This window comes from Rhinolophus ferrumequinum, chromosome 2, assembly GCF_004115265.2.
Source record: "Rhinolophus ferrumequinum isolate MPI-CBG mRhiFer1 chromosome 2, mRhiFer1_v1.p, whole genome shotgun sequence".
Classification (NCBI taxonomy): Eukaryota; Metazoa; Chordata; class Mammalia; order Chiroptera; family Rhinolophidae; genus Rhinolophus; species Rhinolophus ferrumequinum.
The window spans coordinates 29,199,540-29,224,196 of record NC_046285.1 but is presented as its reverse complement, the minus strand read 5'-3'; the positions used below and the strand labels follow the sequence as shown (position 1 = coordinate 29,224,196).

At 38.1% G+C, this 24,657-nt stretch overlaps 2 protein-coding genes across 4 annotated transcripts in view; one reads left to right on the top strand and one right to left on the bottom strand.

Annotated features, from left to right (window-relative positions):
• Nucleotides 1-24,657, bottom strand: part of CMSS1 (cms1 ribosomal small subunit homolog) — a 335,684-nt gene that overhangs the window by 226,075 nt on the left and 84,952 nt on the right. Inside the window, exon 3 of one of the 3 annotated variants that reach the window (XM_033125717.1) lies at nt 22,085-22,128. The exons of the other annotated variants lie outside the window; for them this stretch is intronic. Coding sequence (XP_032981608.1) covers nt 22,085-22,128 — 44 coding nt within the window. The remainder of the gene's footprint in view (nt 1-22,084; nt 22,129-24,657) is intronic. 3 annotated transcript variants of the gene reach the window in all.
• FILIP1L (filamin A interacting protein 1 like) overlaps nt 1-24,657 on the top strand; it is a 104,595-nt gene that overhangs the window by 4,587 nt on the left and 75,351 nt on the right. Inside the window, exon 3 of the mRNA XM_033125707.1 lies at nt 3,660-3,838. Within this exon, the coding sequence (XP_032981598.1) occupies nt 3,660-3,838 (179 nt within the window). The remainder of the gene's footprint in view (nt 1-3,659; nt 3,839-24,657) is intronic.

Here is a 24,657-nt window from a genome sequence, read left to right as displayed (position 1 = left end):
CCTGAATGCTACCAAGATTGAACATGGAAAGGGAGCTTGTTGGGAGAGTGACCGGAAGTTCAATAGATGACCAAGATGAGAACGAGACAAGACTACCAACATTCAGACAGGCAATGAAAACAAGGAGGGTGTTCAGAAGAGCCTGGCAGTGGTAATGCAGAGCCATGAGAATCGCGCTGCCATTTCCAGAATCTGAGATAGTGAGGTCGTGAGAGAATGAGCGGTCCCTATAAAATAGAGATTGCAGTGTTATCCAAGAAAATCAGGTTTCAGTAAAGACTAGGAAGAAGAAGGAACATTTGTGAATAGTATATTTGGTTACCTTTGATCTACTAAAATGGCCAATTTCTCTGCTCTCTGGATTGGCTTTATCTCTAACAGTATATTCAGGCAAATCAAAGAAAAGGACAATCTTCAAAGAGCCAATGGAAAAGCAGAGAGCTAAAGCCATAGGGCAGAAAGATCAAATGCAAAATCAGGGTGGTCTGTGACTCAGGAGGTAAAACAAAGGTCATTATTCATTTCTAAACATATATTAAGCAACTGGAAGTAAAAAGATGGAAAACCTCTCTGTTCTCCATTCCCTCTGACCATGAAACAATCACCAGAAAGCCAACCTAAGGAAAACTCACTGTACATCCTTCATCCTAGGCAAGGAATTGAACTGCATTAGGATCTGGGGGTAGGACAGGACATCAGGGAGGTCAAAATGATAAGCAGGAAGCTTGTCATAGCACAGGAAACATTACTTTCCATTCTTTCTGTCCCTGACACTCCCTGAAATAACTGAGCCATCTCCCTGTTTTCTTCCTCAAGCTTCATTCAATCTGCAATGGGGATAGATAAAAAAAGGGGCACTGGTGATCTGACCGTCCCTTAGTACTTAATGATATACCACTTACACTGCTCCTAATTGTGGCGTGTGCATGTGTGTGCATGTGTGTGTGTGTGTGTGTGTGTGTGTGTGTGTGTGTGTGTGTGTTATCTCCCTAGGGAAAGCATAAGCCCTGAGAGTCAAACTTCTCTTGTATTTCCCACGGCAACTATCATAGCACTAAGTCCATAGAACATAACTGGCGCTTAATAAATACTGGTTGCCTTGAGAAAACTGGGGCACTAGAATTGACCTTAGAAATCAAGTGCAACCATTTAATTTCTAAATGAGAAAACTGAAGTACATAAGGGTTAAGTGGCTTGGCCAAGCTCACACACACTGGTGGTGAGACACAAAATGAGTTCAGGGAAGATCAAGTCCATTATTCGATTTGTCAGGAATCAGTAAGAGACTGAACTGAGAACCACTGACATATTTTCTAAGAGGCATTCTGGGCATGGAGAGATGAAGGCACAGAATAAAACTTCAGGCATATGTTAAAACATCTCTAGAATCAGTCATTTTTTTCTTTGGGAGCTTTCCCTCTGTCAGGCCACTATTTGACAGCTTTCTAATGACCACTCTTGCCACACATGAGCTCCTTGCACCAAATAAACAGCATGCCATACGTGGAAGCCATCCTTCAAGAGTCATGGAACGTAAAGAAAGAAAACCCAGAGAAGCACGAGTCTCACTGATATGATGGAACAAACAATTCTACCCGGCAGTGATCAGAGAAAACAACAAAGAAGGAACAGGAAAAGTTTTGGGTGGAAGGGGAAAAGGGTTTCTACATTTTAGCACTGAAGAAAGCAGTCTGGAATCATCACGGCATGTTTTCAGACTTTCCCAAAGCCCAGCGTGGTTGAAGGCTGGGAGAAAAAGATGGGAACGTATGGTGTCAGAAGGCGGCTGATGTGCCAGGAACCAAAGGGGAACGACCTTTTGGTTCTGGATAGGAGAGTGGAGTCATGCCACTGGGCTTGTCACTGATGGAGACAGGCCAGAAGGGGGTGAGACTGAAGGAAGGGAGACAACTTGGAAGGTACGTAAGAAATGAAGGGCAACGATTCTTTCCAGCCCTCCTTCCTTGTCCCTCCAAACAAACAAAACAACGTGAGGAAAACTCACAATGGAAAACAACAGTGGATTAAGCAAGTCTTTTATTTTCCCTTCTGGGGCTGAATAAAGTTGAATACCTATGTCCACACGATTACAAGAAGCTATCCGAGGAAAGACATTTTTCTTGCATTGAAGAAGCCCTCCGCTAGTCATTCATTTATGCATTGTAAATAGCTACTCTAATTATTAATTCTAGGACTGATCTTATGCAAATTAAATGTTTTTTGAAGTCAACTGACAAATTTCCTAAGTGAAGGCTGATCCTACCACTAGTTCACTCTTCAAATTCCAAAAGCAGTTCATTTGAATTTTCCTTTCAATGCACTTTAATGTTTGGGCAACGATAAGAAGGAATTTTCAGAGACCCAGGACAATTAACAATACCATCTCCCTCTCAGAAGACAGTCATTAGTTAACAGTGGCTGTGCCAGCGGGCAACATAACTTAGCACTTGCAGCTTCCACAAAAGGATTGGTTACATTTATTAAAAATCATCAGTACCTGGATGACATAATGTAGTTGGTATTGTATGTGTGTTAACGCACCATTATAAACCAATATTAGAAAACTAGACAACCAGCCTAAGGGTTTAGAGGTCTGAGAGAATTAGTTAGGTTCTACTTGCTGGGAGAACTTTTTGTTCTACTCTTTTCCTGAAATGCATTGGCTATTTTATGCCTTGTATTCCTAGTCAAGTAGGTGCTTTTTAAGGATGTACGATTTATATTGGCTTCTAATTCACAAAGTCACAAATTTTCAATTTTTTAATAATAAAGGCAAAGGATAAAAATCAACCAACATTATCAGTTATAGCACCTAGTATTTAACAAACTAGAAAGTCACATGCTTTCAAAACCATGTTCTTAACTGGATTTTAATTTATCACTGGCCAAAGGTCCCGAGCCACATTTGTTTCAATCAGCTTCTTTCCCTCTTTTCTTTCGTGACTCTTTGCTTGTTTATTTTGTTTTCAATTTGTAAACATATACTGGACACCTATTATAAGGCACTCCGTTAGATGCGAAGAAGTTAAGAAAAATAGGATGTAGGCCCTGTCTTCAGGGAGTTCACAGTCTAGTAGAGGAGACAAATACATAAATCCAGCACAGGTTGATAGATTTATAACAGACACATAAGCAAGCCACGGAAACCAGAAAGAACTTGGTGCTTACATGTGGTCACATTCACACTACATAACAACACAGAACTGGTTAACAAATGTTTACATGTTTGTGTTTAAATATGCAATCACCTTGATGGGTAATGCAATGAAAAACAAAGCAAGGGACCCAGGAGGCAGACACGGGTGGAGCACCATCGGGAGGGCTGGGCAGTAGAGAGCAGCGAGTGCAGCTGCAGAATTAAACACTGTACATATCATTCTCCTGATACGGTTTCCCTAGAGAAAGAAGGAAGTGTCAGAAAGGGGTTAGGGGGACACTATTCTGATATCCACAGAGGCACCAATTATTCTCTCTGGAGAAAAATATGATGACAGTAAAAAAGTATCAATTAACAAGAGGAATGATAAAAACTAAACAAGGAGATCAGAACCCACTGATGAATTAATTAGTCAAAACTTGGACATTTCTAAAAGATTGAAAGATGGCAATATTATGAATGATTTGTAGTTAACAGACTATAAATTTATTTTCTTTTGTAGTTGGACAAAGTTGTGGAAAAACACAAGGAATCGCACAGACGAATCCTGGAACAGCTTTTAATGGTAGAAAAATCTCATAGGCAAACCATATTGGAGCTGGAGGAAGAAAAGAGAAAGCATAAAGACTATATGGAGAAGAATGATGAATTCATAAGCTTATTAGAACAGGAATGTGAAAGGTAAGGCTACTTTGGACAAGACAATGAACCATGCTGCAAACTCTTACTAACCTCATGGGCTGGGCACTGTACCAGGAATACAAAGATGAGCATGGCACAGCCTCAGCTCTCAAGGATCTCCTGGTCCAGAAAACGATCTGTTTAAAGACCTCATCAGTACAATGCAAAAATAACCAGGTGTGATAAGGGCTGTGGAAACACATAAATCCTGGGGGCCTAATTCTGCAAGGGAGTGCCCTGAAAAAGCTGCACAGAGGTGACAGAGGTTTAGTTCCTATACAAACAAGAATGGAAACTATATACATGGCAGGGGCAGAAATAAGTGTCACATCACAGAGGCAAGGTACTGAGGCAACTCAAGCTTTCCACATAGCTACAGCACAGGATGTAATTGCAGGATAAGAAAAGGAAAGGATAACCACAAGCAATTGGATGTTATACTGCTGCAAGAAGGCGCAAATCACAAATTGTGAGAAGGGGGAAGAGTTGATCAGGTATGCTTTCTTAAAGAACCTTTAAGACAACCTGGAGGAAAGACAGAAGGAGCTTATGTGTTCCAATGGCTATGGGCTTAGAGAGGATGGAGTGTAAACAAGAAACATGTATGATGTATAATCAGTTGTAATTAGTGACAAATGAGACCAGGGATCAGAGCAAGGAAAACATGGAGTTATTGAGAAGTACTGGCTGTTCACCAAGGTACAGAATATATGAATGGGACACAGCTCATTGTTGTTGAAGGATTTTGGTGGGGGAGGATGGTCCAAAAGTTGAGGGTGGGGTAGGGGGTGAGTTCTGCTTTAGACATGTTGTGTGCGAGGTACCCAATGTATTCCAATCTCCAGTGGGGAGAATAATATGTCTAAAGACAACCCATACAGGTTTGGAAAAGGGTGGGCTGGTGATGCAAATTTGCATCTGGTAAGAGCTAAAGTTATGGGTGTTGGTGTGGTGAAGAGAGAGAATTCTGAAAAGAGAAGTCTAGAAAACATCAATGCTTGGAGGTTTTCTGGAGGAAAATGGGTCAAGAAAGGAAGCTAAGAAAGAATGGTGCAAAGTTAGAAGAACCGGAAGAGAAAGAAAGCAAAGAATCCAAGCAAGAAAGAGTTTTGAGAAAGAGTGAGCAGTCAAATACCACCAAATAATACAGAAAAGGATGACAAAATGTCCCAAAATTTGGCAACAAGGAAAATAGTGAGGAACTCAAACCCTTTCACTAGAACACTGAGGGCAGCATAATGCTTTGAAGAATAAATAAGAACTGTGAACACAGAAACTTAAAATGTGAACTCATATTCTGAGAAGCTTAGCTGAAAAAAAATGGGAGATTGGTTGGTACACACTTTATAACCCTACGGAGGGCAGGTTACTTGCTCCACTTCGACCTTCTGTTCTGAATCAATGTACAAAGTATGAGCACCTATATTAACTGATAGGACAACTGACCCTTTGTTGATACTACAAAGATAGAAAATAAGCAGTCTTCGCATTGTCACATATTACTGGATCTTCATTTCCCTTGTTTTTCCATGTGTACTTCTTTTACTAGTTATAGAGCCAATGATGCAGGATTCTGACAGTTACAGGGGAAAAAATTACTTGTGACCTGCCTTTTACAAAATACTAGTATTCTCAACTGCTTTATTTAACTTCTTACAATTCATATTTTAGCTAGATAACCCAAATTACATAGCAGCCAGGATAATGGCAAACTTTCACTTCTCTTCAATGTACTTCATGGTAGACACCTGGTCAGCGTGCCAGAGAATCCATGGTCCTCACACCCAGGTCTTCTTCCACATTCATTGGGAAGTTTGTTCTCTACTCACTGAATAGAGGAGGGTCTTGTTCCTTTGTCCCTTATGAACTTGAAATATCTTCAGGGGCAGATGAAAGGAGCAAAAGAAGTCTGGCACCAAGGAAAGATTTGACTCAGACATTACGATATAAGATATGTTATTCAATGAGACAATGTCATATTAAATATTATTTTGAACCCCTGTGGTTTGGCACCCGTGGCCTCATTTGGCCTCCACACGACTTGGCACTAACATGCTGACCACGGACATTTCTTTTCATCTCTTATTAGTATGAACATTTATTGACCGTGGTCTGAGAGCACTGCCTGCCATAGAACAAAGGGGTACTGGCCACCCCTGCCCAGGGGGCTTACCACATTCATGACGAAGGCAAGATGTACAGATTTAGCGTGGGAATGCGGAGGGCTGGTGGTGGTGCAGTTCTAATATTTACTGTTGTAGCTCCACTCTCTTCTGTAGGAAGGCTGAGGAGAGCTATCGAGAAGCAATACTGTAACCCGGGGTGGGGGGTGCGGGGCAGATGGCAAGGATTATTTAAACCGAGAGAGAGCAAAGAGGAACAGAGACATGGGAACAAAACATCACTGGGGATAAAGACCATGGGCTAGAGGGAAAGGAAAATAGTGAGAAGAAAGAAAATTGTACATCATGGAATCAATATATTAAGAAGGGTATTTCCACATGCATCAAAGGGGTTTAAGAGGAAATATTGTAAAGATCGTATTTCTGAGTTTATAGGACACAAAGTACCTTTGTCTTGAGGAATAACGAAAGTGAACATACCGTTACCCAAAAATAGGGAAAAATGGCTGGACTGACTCTCATTCCCTGTTTAGCCACTCCAGAAGATGTGGGAATACCCACCTATTTGTTTGCCAAGGAACAGCTTCCAGACGGAACTCTGGGCGTGAGAATGGTAACCCTGTTCTCAGTTCCCATGAGACGCAGATAAAGCCTCCGCTGTGGAACATCACAATTCCCAGCGCTTGGCACTGCTGGTGCCTTCAGCAGAGAAGCTATGGCTTCATATGGCATCACTGCCACCTGCTTTAAGGCCTTGTGCCTCAAAGTAGTAAATGAACACCACCAAACGACACAAGCGGCAGAAACTCTAATAATGTCAGGTAAATATACACAGAGGTGGTGCTTATGCAAGAGGGAGAGATACCATTCACGTCTCATTTCCAGACGACAAATGGCAAAACACGCACCATCACTGAGTCCTAACTGTGGTGAGAGTATTTCCTCTCAAGCACACACCCTCACAAAAGCAACACTAACTTGCCCTAAGGGGTCAAAGAATAATGTTTACTTCCTTCCTCAAACAAAGTGATGTAAACCACTCCCAAATCGGTGACCCTCAGTACAGAGAAACAAAGATATCACAACCCCCATAAAAGGGGTTGGGTGGGTGACGACAGCTATAAAGGACTATCTGATTAAAGCTCTGAAACAACAGTGTGAAAGTTTAGCGCTCATATTTTAAGTGTTGGGTAATATCTACTAGGAAATAAAATAAGAATTAAGATATACATGACTGAGATAGTTAATTTGAATACTTAAGGCTCAATGTCTGTATTTTCTTTGGAAAATTTGCTTTATGTGGAAAACCCTAAAGGAGACTGATGTCACACATTGAGTTTCGGCCAAAATGTTTGCCAAGTGAAGTCGTTGTAATCAGTAAACAATTGATTTCCCACTGAAGGACTGAGGGGGCAGGGATCATCTCAGGAAACCCTGTTCCCAAGCATGTTAATGCAAAGTTTCCTTCGCTGTAATCTGTGCGGTTTGGTTTGTCCGTAAGATAATATTATAGCCACATGTCATGACAACTTTCTGTTCACTGACCAGCTCCAATGTGTGGATATGTGTGTCACTGATGACTTGAATTATATACTTGGCTGAATTACAAATGGAGTTGATGTGAAAGGTTTTATACAAAAGCAACGCCAGTAATTTTTGGCCTTTCTGGATGGTTTCACAGGAAAGCCAAAACAAAAATCACTTTTAGTCAGTGCAATTTTGCAAAATTTTCCCATAAGTGAAATGCCAATTTTGTCTGTACTTTCATAAAGCTTGCATTTTTTTTTTTCCTTTTTCAGTTCAATGGGGGAAAAGGCTGCGAAGAAAAAATAATTTCCTTTTTTTGAAACCATGTATTCTTTTTTAGAATACTCAAACAAAACATGTATACTAACCATATATATTACTGCATTTCTGGCCTTGAAATAACCACCAAAGTGGGAAACAAATGCTGTTATGGCAATTTGTATAAAAATGTGGCTTCAACCATGGATTTTTCTGTAAAGCCTTAAATTACTTTTCATAATATCTTGGCCAAGTAGGTGAGCACTGATATTCCTATTTTACAAGCAGGAGTTCAAATGGTAGCTTCTCAAAAGCCACACAGTGAGGAAGGAGTTACAGGTAGAATTCATTTCTTGTTCCTGTCCTGCCCAAGTGTGACTAGACAGAGCAGTGGCTCAAGGGCAGAGAGGTCTTTGCAGGACAGTCACCAGGGACCCAGCTTCCAGGGGTGTTGCCTGGGACCACAGCTGGGGTGAATGAAGTCCTTTGCTGCTTGGGTTTTCGTCAAGAACAAGGCACATCTACCTCTCTGTTTGCCTGAAACAACTTTGTAAAGAAAGATTTCCATCACCAACCTGTCTCTGCTATCACAGGCCTATTTTCTTGTTTTCCACTGACATCAGGCAAGATGACTGAAACGCTAAGCCATATCTGACCCTCCTGTTGAATGAGTACAGTTGACCCTTAAGCAACACAGGGGTGAGTGCCACCAACCCCCCATGAAGTTGAAAATCTGCATATAAATTCTGACTCCCCCAAAACTTTACTGCAGTCATCCCTTGGTATCCACAGTTGATTGGTTCCAGGCACCTCCCGCACCTGCACCCTCGGCCACACATCACCCTGTAGATACCAAAACCTGCAGATGCTCAAGTCCCTTGTATAAAATAGCATAGAAAAATGCACACAGTCGGCTCTGCATCCATGGAATCCCAACTACAGATAGAAAATAATGTTTTCAGTTTGCAGTTGAATCTGCAGATGTGAAAACCCGGGGGTTTATTGAAAAAAAAAAATCTGCATATAAGTGGAGCGGAGAAATTCAAACCTGTTGTTCAAGGGTCAACTGTATATTGGACTACTTTCAAAGATCTCTCAAAAATATAAAATCTTCTTTCCAGAGGCTTTAGATATTCCCTTGAAATATATATATATATATATGAATGATGTATTGTCTGTTTTTCCAGTTAGTTTAACTAGTTAGCTAGTTAGTGCTGCTTGCCATTCATTCATTTATTCATTCACTTACTGCCTCCTCCCCAAACCTCAATTAATTAAATGCCTGCTACACGCCAAGTCCTGCGCTAGACACCAGGTGAAGGCAGTAGATGTGGTCTCCACCTACATACAAGGTCTGACAATTAAGTTCCCGAACTTGTTGCAACAATGTTGCTAACCTTTTTTGGCATCAGAGGGATTATTCATTGTGAATTTGTACCAACTAGACAAACAGTTAACCAAGTTTGGAACACCCTCCCTACTCACCTGATCTGGCCCCCAATGACTTCTTTCTTTACCTGAAGATAAAGGAAATATTGAAAGGAAGACATTTTGATGACATTCAGGACATCAAGGGTAATATGACAATAGCTTTGATGGCCATTCCAGAAAAAGAGTTCCAAAATTGCTTTGAGGGGTGGACTAGGAGCTAGTGTTGGTGCATAGCTTCCCAAGGGCAATACTTCGAAGGTGACCATAGTGATATTCAGCAATGTGGTATATAGCACTTTATCTAGGATGAGTTTGCGAATTTTAATTGTCTGACCTCATAAATCCCCAACTAATTTGTACATGTGTGAAACAGACACCACTGCAGACTTTAAGACTTGGTACTGATTCTTGTAAGGCACTATGACATCATGAGGGGTAGATTTTTTTTAAAAGCACTATTATGGTAAAATAACCTGATAACATGAAATGCTCATGAAAATAGAACATTCAGGGGAACTCAATAAACAAACTAGAGTACTTTACTACAGAATTCATTATATTGCAACAATTACCATTAGAATTTTGTTTCTTTAGTCTTAAATCTTAGCTTTTCGGAATATTACAATGGTTATAATGTTTTTTTAAAAATAAATATGTCCACTTTTTAAAAATCATATTTGGAAAGCCAGCAGTTTTAAATTTCATGCACACTAAACTATTGTTGTAGAATACATTGTACTCAAATGCAATCATTTCCTTTCAGTTTTCTGGCAAAGCGTTATATGTATTACATATTCTCGAGACAATGTCTTGCAAGTAGTGAAATGGATGCCAGATCTCCCTCTGACCTTTGTCATGGATATCCAGTTCTCTGTCAGAACAAAAGGAGACCCACCACAAACTCCTATTTCGGTATTATAATTCCATAGAGAATCACAGTGTGATCGGCACAGTGTTCATATACCCCAGACCTAATACAGGATCTGGGCAGGGATACAGAGAGATTAATTATCTCATGAAATACCAAAAAACCACTTAGGATTGTACACCATGACTTAACTTTCAACACATCACAAAACCATACCCTTGTAACTGTACAATTCAGCGGTTTCTGTACAACACCGTTTAATTACAGAGGTCAAAATTCAGATACAGTGATGACACTATTTGATTGTTATCCCTCCCAGAAAGTTGAGCTCAAATTTTACAAATAATTTTTTGGTGTGTATTTGGATGCATAATGATTAGTGAATTTATTGCTTACAAAAGAATACTACAGATGTTACAAAGCAGTCTAAAAGAAAACATCACAAGCATAGTGAGGGATGAACTGGGAGATAGGGGACTCTGGCCTGCAGATCACTATCTGCAGCTAGTGTGTAACTTTGGGCAAATTCCATTATCTCCACTCTTATGCATAGAACAAATAAGACAGGATATATGATTTCGGATCTAAAAATCTGTGATTATGCGATTATTATGAATAAGTACCTTTTACATCAAGCCTATGATTCTAACCCATACTATCAAAAGAGGTCCGTGAGAGTGACAGCGTCTCTACCACCAACTTCAAATCCAATCTGTATTTCCATCCTTAAAGGCGATCTAGATTTAGGTACACAAGACCGCTTCTTGAACGTCACACATTCAAAACTGAACTTAATATCATCTTTGCACATCCAGGTCAATTCACAATGTTTCTATTCCTGTTAATACCACCGCCATGAATCAATCTATCAGATAACTATAAAAAAAATTACAGGGATCTCTGAAACTCAAATTTGAACTAGAAAATATCTAGCAATCTAGACCAATCCTCTGATTTTTGATTGAGAAAAACAAGGCCCATCAAATCTCAGCTAAGAAATCCCCATTGTTGCTGCTAAATAGTAGAGCCAGACCAGAAGCTAGCTCTCCTGATAACATATTCAGCACTACTCTCCCTAGAATCATTATTAGGTGCTCAAGCCTTGTGCTTGGTGTTGTGGGAGGTCCAAAAGAAATTCATGACATAATTATCATACAGTTGAAGAGACAAGACCCTCATAAAATAATCTGTAGGTGATCCAGGGAGGATTCTGGTTCATTTTGTGGTACTAACACCACTGTTGCAACATTATGGGAGGTCAGGCAAAAAGGTTATTAATCACTGTAATCAACCAACAGCCAGCACAGCCCTAGGAGAACGCAGGACATACATTAAGCACTGGATAAATATATCTAACTGGCTCAGAGCTACTAGGTTAACAGCCCTATAAAACTGGAAGCCAAAGACTGAATGTGGAAAGGCAATCTCAAACTTCTGTTCCATTTAATTATAAAATATAAAGAGGAAAAGAGTCATTAAACCATATCAAAATGGAAATTTTTGCCTCATAAATGGAAATCAAGGTGGAACATTAGAATTAAACTGTATCCTGAATTTGCAACTTGCAGGTAAAATTTCCTGGCAAGTGTATTATTCCCTCATGAGAAGCTGAAGCCAAATAGCTTTGGCCAGCTATGAGGATGGAGATGTCTGGCATAAATGAGTAAATGAGGAGTACATATCATGACACAGAAAGGCCCTTCCTTGGAAGGGTGTAGGGTATCGGAGTGAAAAGCAGAGACTGGTAGAACAAAACTTTGAACCATGGTCCCATCTCCTTATCTACTCCCACTAGCTATTTGACCTTGAACAAAGTACTCACTCTCTGTGAGTCTCAGTTTTAGCGTGTGTTAAAAAAATACGTGGATCTCATAAATTCTTGAGATGACCAAATGATATAATGTATAGAAAGTACTAAGTATGGTGTCTGATACCTAGAAGCACTCAGTAAGCATTTGTGCAACTTAGCTTATTTCCATGCTCTGTGTCACATGACCCAGCATTTTGGGGGTTGCTAGCAAGGCATTTAATTAGATCCCATGCTGGGTGCTAAGGATGTGACGATGGGTAAGAGAAGTTCAAGAGGCATACCCTTCCATCTGGGGGAGAGAGACACCAAACCAAGTGAAATGTAGTGTTACAGGAATGTCGACAACAGAGAATACAGAGGAGCGCAAACAGGGCATCATTCTCTAGCCTTGGTTGTATCTTCTTTCCTTCAGCATAGGGGTATCACTGAGTGTCCTAATGATTTAACACTACAGCACTGAGCTGGGCACTATAGGGCTCGATGAACTTTTTTTTTTTTTTTAAACTATGGAAACTTATTTCCCCTTTTTGGAACTCCTTCTACTTAGGTAAACAGAAATGTTAATGCAATGGTATTATGAAGAGCACAACCTACCACACATGCAACATTAAGACTCATCCAATGTGATGGTTTTTAAGTACACCAAAAGTCGCCACGTGGTCCTCTGGCCTTCCTCTGTCACAAGGTCCCTACACTAATCATACCTACTTGCCTAAAGTGATTGTGAAAAATCAAATATTCCCATTATAAGCTAAGTAAGTGGACTTACTTTTCACAGTTCCTTCTGCAGGCCCAAGCATAGAGAAATACAGTAAATATTTATTGAATAAGTGACTGAAATGTAGGACAAGGTGTTATATTTGAATCTATTATTTTCCTTTAATATCTTATCCTACATTAGCTTCCAGATAGGTTCTCTTCCCTTAGCCCAGTTTTCGAAAATAACGTACAAAACAAATCAGTTTTGATAGGGGAAGCAGAATAAGCTTGAAAGCTTTGTAACTGTCCCAGAGAGAGCAGATGGAAAAGATGGCAGGTCCTTTATCAAGGAATTGGAAGAAAGAATGATCCTAAAAGAGGTTTTGAAGTTAAAAAAAAAAAAATCAGAAACATTAACTATAAAAAAGCTAAAAACAACTCTCTCCATTCATACCTGGCACAGTTTTGGTATACTATTTTTTTCACTAACAAAAACATCATGACATGTTCCTAAGTCACCAACAACTCCTCTATACCATTTTTTTTTAAGTATATGAATAATACTGCATCATACAAGTGTAACTTATTTAACAAATTCCCAATCGTGGACATTTAGATTTCTTCCACTTTTTCACTTTTATAAAGGACGCTATGATGAATAGCCTCATACTCCAAAGCATTTTTATGCCTCCCTGATTGTAGACTTAGAATAAATAAATTCTTAGATGTGAAATTGCTGGGTCAAAAGTAATGAACCTTTAAAGATTTTGAATACTGTAGCTAAATAGCACTCTATAGACTATTTATACTATTACAAGCAATGAAGGGGAGTACCCATTTCTTACTTTATAACTTTGCCTCGGACTAATCTTGAATCTGACCTAATCTCAAACATGATATGTATGAGGTTAAAAAGTATATAAAGTGAGTGTTAGTAACATGAATCAAGTTTTCCCACTGACTTGAGCTTTTATTTTAGAGATGTGTTATTTCTGAAGAAAAAAATTTCAACATGTCATCAAAAACATACTCAAACATAACATTATCTTGAAAGAGTATTTTACCATTGTCCATATAATTTCAGTATATTTCCTTGTCCCCATCAAATTCAGGTTTTGATGGCCTAGCATCACTGGTCTTCCAAACACGGCTCCTGCAGCTCCTTCTCTAAAAGGTCTGAAACCTCCTCACTCAGGACAATCCCACTCCAAGCCTTAGAGTCCAGATGCAGGATTCTGGCTCACCTTTCCCACCACATGACTGATTCCACACTAGTTCACAACGGTTATTGCACTGACCTTACAAGGTCCTGACAAGTTGGATTTGGTTAACATTGTGGAATCCAAGCTTCATTTTGTCAAATTCCCCTCTAATAATTCCGTTGGTTTAGCGTGTGTGAGAATTCCATACCAATTTCTCCTATTTAACTCAATTTTTATTTGCCAACTCTCATTTCCTCCCTATTTATCATGTACATACATTTATGCTCATAGCATTTTCCATTTATTTCCATGAACTCCCAGTAACAGCATGAAATATGTGAGATGTCTGGCGAACAAGTAATTTATATCTTCAGAAGATGTTTCAGAAGAAACATTAGCAGGATTTATGAGGCTGAGTATATGTTTTCATAAAAATAAGTAATTTCTAACTCACAGTTTTGTCACTTTATATCATGCATTTTTTGTGCTGAGTAAATACGACATACAAGGCATTTTATGCCATAACAAACACTGGAATATACATAAGTAAAGGAAAAATATATTAAAAAGACAATCACATGTGGCAATCAAAACACTATTTAGCAAACATTTCCTTCAAAGATAGCAGAGAGATCTCAAAATGGAATATTTACTATTAGTGTCAATAGTGAGGACCAAATGTAAGTGAAATTAAAAAGAAAAAAAAAAAAAACATTTCCCTGTAGGGCACATCTGTCATTTGCGTGATGTCAAATTACTTCTTACTCTAAACAGATTTGTTGATTAATCAAAACTCCAACTAATAATCTACTCAAGAACACTCCAGCTGTTCTACAGCCATACTTTCAAACATGATAACATTAAGCATTAGGACAGCAATTAGATGAAATGAATGGTCTTTCGTGGAGTCACCCTTGGAGAACTCCCCTGGCTTCTTTATGCAGAAGAATTCAGCAGCTATTCTCACCATTTCTTTGATGGCTAAGATTTTTATCAATAAACAAAGTAAGAGGCACTGAATAACAAAAAAATGTTAGATGGGGGGAAAAAAAAACCACTCCTTAATTTTCATCTGTGCTGAATTCTAAGTGAGGCGTGTCTCAATAATAACAAAGCAGAGCAAATCAGACAAAACTTCATCCCAAACAACCTCTGGATGGCAGAAACAGAAATCTCTTCTAGACAGAGAGTTTAATCTTGAAAAATGCCTCCCTGTCTCCTCTGGATAGGCCTGTATTTTTTCAGACTGATTATATTTTGTTTGTTGAAACGTGGGGCAGTCACGTAGTTCCCGCTTTCAGTTCCATAAAGAAACCTTAGGAATCCAAGGCGATTTGTGGTTTCATAACGTTTCTTGCACCATGGATGAGCCCTCACAACCCACCAAATCATGCAAAGGACCCAATGAAAATTGGTTTCTTTGCACTTCAAATATACCATGCATGAATGGGGGGTTAAAGGGGCGAAGAAAATGGTACAAACATACAAATGTTGTAGTGAGAATGTCCAAATCTATAGAGAATTTTTATAAAAATGTATTTGAGCCAAACAGGATATGCCTGGAAGCAGGATCTCAACAGACTGAGATAAATACTTCTAAGAAATGACCGTTTGCAGCTTCTTTTATGCATTTAGAATTAAGGAGGGAAGATTATATGAAGGTGGAGAGAATGCAAGGTGGGGTCGGATTACAGGATAGTGAAGATCCTGTGCTCTCTTGAGGCTGGTCATGCTTTCGAAGGAGAGGTCTGAAAAGAGGCATTTCACGGGTGTGTTAACCTAGGTGTACATAAACATGGACAGGGCTTGCTTAAGGCAAAGACAAACCTTTAACTAAAGAAGTTATATGGCTGTGGCCTGACTACCCACCACGAGCTGCAGTGGTAGGAATTTGTGACCAGATCACCCTGTGAGGTCACTTTCCATGGAACCCCTTTTTTGTCCACACAAACATAGCAATTCAGATGAAACCATTCTCAAATGTTTCCCAAACAATGTTCCAATTCTGCTTTTATTAAGTGATCATGGCCAATAGAAACCTTCTCACAGATGCTGTATTCATTAATAATTACTTTCATTTAAAATATATCTGAAACATAAAAGGGGGTGGGGGGCAGCACCCTCAAATGCCTTTCGGTCCCAGCAGGGTGAGGCAAGTGAGAGGAACAGGCTAGGCATATACAATAGGGAATGGCTGAGACCTTGGAAACCTGCAAAGCTCAAGTCCACCTGGTGAGCTTTCTGAATAATTACTTCAGTATCATCAGTATCACCCATAAGAAACAGGCCCTATGGCACAGTTAATCCAGAAAGAAGACGCCAGACTTGAGGAGTCCAGCTTTGGAGAACAGGATACATATGGGTAGGAAAGAGAACACGTGCTCTTTGTAACCTAATAACAGATGTGCACTGCATCAGAAGGGCAAGCCCTGGACACCAACACTCAGAGTGCAGGGGAGAGAGACAAGCCTGGTTATCAGCCCTCTGGTCTGCCTTCTCTTCCCCTCTGTGTATAGGATCGACGAGAGCAGAGACACCTGGTTATCTCTGTATCCCGAGCCCCTCACAGAGATGCCCAATAGATATTTGTAGAATAAATAACGCATTACTCTCTCCAAACATAGCCACAAACGTGAGCAGTATAATTGGTAGCAGCAGCTATAGGGACTTCAAAGCAGCTGCTGGTTTCAGTGGAGAACTCTCCCCAAAGGTCCTCTGCTCTTTGATGGTAAGAATACCAAGTGTACATATTCTTTGTGCTTCTACATATGACCCAGAGACATGAACTTTTACTTTTTCTACACTGTTGAATGAATGTAGAAACATTAAATTTCTTCAAATTTCATATATATATATATATATATATATATATATATATATAAATATATAAATATATATCCAAAACAAAATATGAAATGACAACACGGGGTACAAGCAGCAAAATCAATATTCTGAGAATTCTATATTAACAAACAATCCAGTTTCAGTAACAAATAATGTTTAATATGCAGGGGAAAATATAGAGGGGAACTTTATAAGCTAAAAGAAATTTAGACAATTCCATAAAACACATTGCATGATCTTATTTGAATCTTGATTTGAAGACACTATGAGAGAGAGAGAGAGAAACAAAAAGAGAGAGAATGAATATCAGAGAAATGTGAACACTGTCTGGGATATTTTACAATATGAAGTAGTCCTAAAGTTTAAGTGTGTTAATAGCATTGTGATATGTACTTTTAAAAAGATCCTTTTCTTTTAGAGATATATTCTGAAAATATTTAAAAATGAAGTGATAGGATATTTGGGATTTGCTTCAAAATAATCTAAAGAGCACAGTGTAGGGGAGGAAACAATTTTCCCTCTAACCCTTCTCAGTTCTTAGCTGAGACCCGCTGTAATAAAGGACAGGTTAACAAGAGAAAAACAAACAAAAGTTTATTAACATATTTATCTCATATATACATACGTGGGAGATACCCAGGAAAAATGAGTAACTCTGTGAGAGAACTAAGCTACCACATTAAATACCAAATTCAGGTAAAGACAAAAAAAATGAAAGATGGGGGAAGAGGGTGGAGAAAGGACAGCCAGTTTGGGGAAGTTATCAGGAAAACCAAAGGTAAAGTTTGGTATGCAGATGTAAGTTGTTGCATTCTTCACTGATAAGATTCTCTTGTGATTCAGTCATCTATCTCTTCCTGGTACTGAGTGAGACACTCCTACAAATACTACAGATTTCCTTCATAAGTATAAGTTTCCTGTAGAAAAGGGTAATTCTACTCATGGTTAGAACCTCTGCTGCATCTGCTGTTACTCAAAATGATCAGCTCAAAATAACCTTTATGTCAAAGAGGTATATTTGGGTGTGGCATATGCTGTTTGTTACCCTGGGGGGGGGGGGCGGGTACAGAAGAAACAAGACTGGCCAAGGGCTGATAATTATTGAATCTGCATGAGTAACACATGGGGGTTCATTATACTATTGTCTCTACTTTTATGTAAGTGTTTGAAATAACTAAAAAACAAATAAATGAACAAATAATAACACATGAAAATAGTTAGAAAACTTAAATGAACAGAAAAGTATAAAATAAAAATTAAAGCCTTCCTTTCACTTCACCTCACTTCCTACTCCCCAAAAGGAACCCAGAGTTAATGGTTTCCTGTATATTTTTCTAAAAAATTATTGGAAGCATATATCAACAATGCATGGAGGAGATCATATTATATTCTTCCTACCTTTTTTTATAAGTGGCTGTATATTATTTCATTTTAGAGATGCAATTCACTTAGCCCTACTTATGGATTTTAGATTTTTTTTTTTTTTGGCTATTAAACACTGTTCAGTGAATTGGCTGACTCTAAATGACTTCAGATGCCTTTCTTTCAGAAACAGGTTAATCATTGGTAGCTTTGTGTTTGTTTTTTGAATAACGAGAAACTAAAACCCACAAGAAAAAAGACTTTATGTAAGACCCTGCAGGCATCAGACGAATGCAGTGGGGGTGGTGTGAGGGGGCCACCCAGGGATGGACAGTTACAGAATCAGGTCCACAGACCCCACGCACATACTTGTTAGCACCTTTCCCAGAGGTCTTCAGATCTCCTAGCAGGACAGGCCTATAAAAGCAACAGCAGCAAGGACTGGACCAAAGAGCAGCAGCTCCTGAAGTGCAAATAAAACGTGTACTTATCTGCAGCAGTTGCCTGATAAAGTAACAAAATGACCCCAGAAGAATCAAAGGTAGCAGAATTCTAAAAGCAAAGCCCACATAAACTTACTTTATGTTTCCCAAATACAAAGGATGCCACTTATTTGGACAGAGCACTGCTACTGAGATGAACAGGACATAATTCATGAACTCCAAACTGACCCTAGATTTTTTTCTGGAGAATTAGAATAAGAGGTAAAACTATTATGAACCTATGAGTCACTGCCATCTATGGCCCTTTCTTTTTTCAGGAAAAAAAGATATGTAGGATAGCTTTCTTTTCTAAACTACTTTAAATTTTACAGTAAGACTAAAAATCTCCACAGATAATATTTTTAACATGCTAACACAGCTTATGGGTGAAATAGTTTCTTTTCCAAATACAAAATTAAGATAGATGATCTATGCACATAAAGTAGAACATAAAATCATCATAAAAACCTAGATCTAGGCACAGATAAAATAGCTAATGTACAATCCTACAAAAATGAATAAAACCAATGCTTTGACTTTTATGAAAGATGAACAATCTCAGAACATTTTTACTTTGGAAGTTAAGCTAATACGATATTAGGAGTGATAATAATTAGAGCCTAAGAAATCCACTAAAAAATTACTGGAACTTATAAAGAGCTCAACAAGGTTGCAGGTTACAAGATCAATGTACAAAAATCAACTGTATTTCTATACAGTAGCAAAGAGAAAACCAAAAATAAAATTAAGAAGACAAATTTTATTTACAACAGCATCAAAAAGAAATAAAACACTTGGGAATAAATTAAACAAAGAAGCATAAGACTTATACTCTGAAAATTACAAAACAATGTTGACAGTTAAAGAAGAGCTAAATAAATGGCAAGACATCCCATGTTCATGGATCAGAAGACTTAACATTGTTAAAATAGTAATACTCCCCAAATTGATCTAGAGATTCAACATGAGATTCAATCTATCAAAATCCCAGGTGACTTCTTTGCTGAAGTTGATATGCCGATCCTAACTCATATGGAAATTTGGGGAGGACCGAGAATAGCCAATAGTTTTGAAAAAGAAAAGCAAAATCGAATGATTGATACTTCCCAATTTCAACACTTACTACAAAGTTATAACCAAGACAGTGTGGTACTGGCAAAAGGAAGCACAAATAGATCAGTGGAATAGAACTAACGGTCCAGAAGTAAACTATCATGTTGATGGTCAATTGATTTTAAATGTGTGCCAAGACAATTCAATGGAAGAAGGAACTGTCTTTACAACAAATGGTGCTGGGACAACTGGATATTCACAAGCAAAAGAATAAAGTTTTTTTATTCTACCACAACCAAAATTTAACTCATAATAGATCAAAGACCTAAATATAAAACTTAAAATTATAAAACTCTTAGAAGAAAACATACCCATAAATTTTCATGACCTTAATTAGGCAATGGTTTCTTGTATATGGCACCAAAAGGACAAGCAAAGAAACAAACAAACAGGAAGAACATTATCAAAATAAAAACATTTGTGCTTTAAAAGTTGAAAGTCAGACCACAGAATGGTTGAAAATATTTGCAAATCTTACGCCATCTGATAAGGCGCTTGTATCCAGAATAATCAAAGGTCTCTTACAACTCAATAAAAAAGACCAAAAAAATATACAATTAAAAAATTGGCAAAGAATTTATACAGTTCTCCAAAAAAGATATACAAATGTGCAATAAGTTCATGAAAAGATGCTCAATATTATTAGCCATTAGGAAAATACAAATCAAAACTACAATGAGATATTACTTCAAACCCACCAAAATGACCATAATAAAGAAGACAGATAGTAACCAGTGTTGGTGAGGATGCGGGGAAATTAGAACCTTTATACACAGCTGGGTAGGAATGTAAAAGGATGCAGCTGCTCTGGAAAATAGTCTGGCAGTTTCTCAAAAAGTTAAACACAAAGTTATCATATGACCCAGAAATTACACTCCCAGGTATATGTCCAAGAGAAATGAAAACTTTACGTCCACATGAAAACTTATACATAATTGTTCATAGCAGCATTATTCACAGTAGCCAAAAAGGGACACCAACCAAAAATCTATCAACGTATGAATGGATAAACAAAACTGTGGTACATCCATGCAATGGACTACTATTTGTCAATAAAAAGAAACCGCTTGTCCATTAAGCAGTCATTCTCCATTTCCCTTTCTCCAGCCCCCGGAAACCATTTTCTGTCTCTATGGATTTGCTTATTCTGAACAGTTCATACAAATAGAATCATACAATACGTAGGAAAAAATTATTTCCTTTTGTGCCTGGCTTCTTTAACTTAGCATAATGTTTTTAAGGTTCATCTATATTGTAGCATGTAGCAGTACTTCATTCCTTTATATGGCTGAACAAAACCGAAAGGGAACATACGGATATAACTTGATTGATGTAAGGGATTAATATGATATAAAACTATTAATGATAATGGATATTTCTCATGAGATATAGATTAGCTGTTTTCTTAAAACTTTACAAGGAAGACCTTTTAACGCCAGATCATAGTCAGGAACCAAAGGATAGGAACTTGGAAATAGGCTAATGAGGATACCCCAAAGAGAAACGACCAAAACTAATGATTACAGGAGTCTCCCCTTATCTACAGTTTTGTCTTCTGCGGTTTCAGTTACGTGTGGTCAATTGCAGCCGGAAAATATTAAATGGAAAATTCCAGAAATAAACAATTCATAAGTTTTAAATAGCACACCATTCTGAGTAGCGTGATGAAATCTCATGCTGTCCCACTCTGTCCTGCCCAGAACGTGAATCATCCCTTTGTCCAGCATACCCAGGCTAGATATGTTCCCTGCCTATTAGTCACTTAGTAGCCTTAATCATTTGGTTACTTAGTAGTCTTGGTTATCAGATTGCCTGTCACGGTATCACAACACTTCTGTTCAACTAACTTTATTCTTATGTTTTTTAGCTTGGTAAAATAAAACAGTTTATTTAGGCATTTTATCATTTCATATGATCACAAGAAGAAGGGTGAGTACAGTGCAGTAAGATATGTTGAGAGACTGCATTCACGTAACCCTTATTACAGTATATTGTCATAATTGTTCTACTTTATTATTAGTTATTGTTGTTAATCTCTTACTGTGCCTCTTCTATAAATTAAACTTTATCACAGGTATGTATGTATAGGAAAACACATAATATATAGAGGGCTCAATACTACCTGTGGTTTCAGGCATTCACTGGGGGTCTTCGAAAATATGCCCCGCGGATAATGGGGGACTACTGTATTTGCTGGGGGGAAAAGAAGAAAGAGCATTCTTGTTCTATATATAAAAAAGGGGAAATGGGGACATCTATCTTCTATTCAGTCACCCATTTGGCATTTGCATAACTTAACACTATGCATGGAAGTAGAAACTAGGAAAAGAATAAAGAATAAGATATGGATCCTGTCTTTGAGGCCTCAGTACACACCTACGTAGTATGAGGTAATTAATTGTGGGCTATAACAGAGGCATGGACAGTGCTCAGGGATCCCATTTGAGGATGGATTAGTTCTGCAAGGAGGGAATGTGAAAGCATCCCAGCGGGGAGCAATGAGCTTGAAGACTGAGTAGACTCTTACCAGGCAGAGAAGAGGGGAAAGGTATTCCAGGCAGGAAAGTGTACCTGTAGGTACAAGGAAATAAAAAAGATAAGTTGGTGGAATTAAATCTCCGTTGTGGACGAGCAGGTTAGGGCCAGGGTGTGCAGACCCTCTGTGTGATTACCCCAGGTTTCCCCTATATCTTGAGTCCAAGATAAATTTGGCATGCAGAAAAATCTTAACCCATCATTGTTAATTTCTCAGAGAACCCACAGCATACACAAAGCATTGAGTTAGGTGTTTCAGAGTCAAATTCGGGAAAAGCAAATCAAGAATAATAATATTAGTACATTGTCCGATGGGGGCAAGACTTATCGGGGGGATCACTTTGTAAGTTATGTAAATGTCTAATCACTATGCTGTACACGTGCAACTAATATAATATTGAATGTCAACTGTAATTGAAAAACTAACAAAAAATAATTTTAATTAAATTTTTCTCAGTTGCTTTAAAAAAAAAAAAAAAAAAAAAAAGAATAATAATATTAGAAACAACGATCAGAAAACTACTATTATAAACAAAACACCAGAGGGCAAGTGTCTTCAGGAATGGCTTCCATGTTACCCATTACTATACAACTTCCTGATAAAGACTTAGTTTACAACAAAATGGGATTAAAGAAGTACCTGTCAATTTGGCTAAAGTAAATGGAAAAGAAAATCTCATTCCATCCTAAATCCCAAAAAGGGAGGTATGGGGGTGTAATATGCTACCTAATCCTTCTTGCCTGGCCTTAAATTGGCTAATTACAGCAACATGTGAACAAATGGCAATGAGATATAACTAAATGGAAAAGGGAAAAGAACAGGAATGTCTATTTATTTTGACTGTTCCCTGAGCGCTGCCAAGAAGACATTCCAACTTCCATCCCTTCATCCTTAAAAAGAACTACTCAGTTAACCTTACTTAGGGAATATCATTGTTTTAGAGAATATCACTGTCATTGGCCGTCTTTTGAGTGTGGCCCGAAATTTGTTGAGCAAAGTTGATAAAATATAATAAGAAGAATAATAATGATGGTGATGATGATGATAACTAGAGTTCTGTGCTATTTCCATCTGCAAAATGGGCAGAAATATTTTTGCTATCTACCTTCCTCGCATGAGGGTTAATTGAGAAGAATATGGGTAACTGGGCAAAGAATTTGAGATCTATGAATCAAAAGTGAAATATAAATCCAGTAAAATGTTTATTTACATATAGGGATAATATCTAGAATTACAGAATATTAGTTATATCAATCCAAGGGCTAACTACTAATACTTCCCAGATTACCTTTAAAAATTATTTCCTTTAAAGGCGGCAAGGGGGTACTGGAAACAGTAGTATGCCTATGCCACTTCACCCAGCACCTAACAACTGTGAAGACATGTGTTTGTTTATTTTGAAAGTTCTTAGTGATAGGAAGATTTATTAGAAAAATGAAACACTTCACCTCAAGCTCACAGAACTCTGTTTTTGTTGCATTAGTCTTGCCAGGAGAATTCTGAATGTGTTTGCATTCTATCAGTTGACAGTGTGAGTCAGCCTGTCCCAAACCGGTTTTCTAACCAGAAAACTGAGAAGTTTGATGACACATTTAGGTAAACATGCTCACTGGATGAAGTTATTTAACATTTTATAGCCTTTTAATCCTCTCTAAGCCTTTGAAATCCGTATAGGTTTTTAGACAAGATTTAAGTTCATATGAGTCAAAGAATAGAAATTATATATAAACCAACTCTATTAAGGATTCCATGGGTTCTGGAATAACTAAGAATAACTAAGAATGTCTAATACTTAAAAGAGCAATGAGGGTAATCTGACCCCAAATGAAGCCCTTAACTGTTAATTAATCAATCTTATTTCTAATTAAAATTTCAGCTCTAAATAACACTTCTTGCCCCAAGAACTGAAATTTCTCATCCAATGATGACATCTCTTTGTTGACAATGATAAATGAACTCTGGCTGTGAAGCGTTCACTAAAATGAAAGAGCTGTAGACCATGACGTTCATTACGCACTCTGCAGGCAATCTGAGAATTCAGTAAGCAGCTGAATGCAAATGGAATCAAAATGTGGCAAAATATAAGCCAAAGTTTTCTAAATTAGCTAGAACTGATAGCAACTGCAAGTTATTATGACAGTTAACATGGACTTTTTAATCCATGTCTATGAAAGGTATATAAGACATGGACCCAAAGGTTATATATTCCTCTTTTGATATCCTGTTCTTAGTGATAGTATTACTTTTTTACTCAAAGAAGACTCTTCAGGTGAATCCACCATTCTGCTTAACTTAAAAGAATTTTTCTTGTTTCTGCCATGAAAAAGTGTTTCTGCTCCAAAATTTAACTTTTCATTATTCACTGTTAACCATGGGAGTAAATTCTTAAGATATCACTAAAGTGCTAGGGAGTAGCGCCAAAACCTTTTGATACTGTGACTCTCCCCACTCACTCCCAGTCCCTCCCTCCGGCCCCAAGGGTTCCATGTCACTTCTCCATAGACATATGAAACCCACATGCACAACATACAGAGACACACACATCAAAACTCAGTTTATTTTGT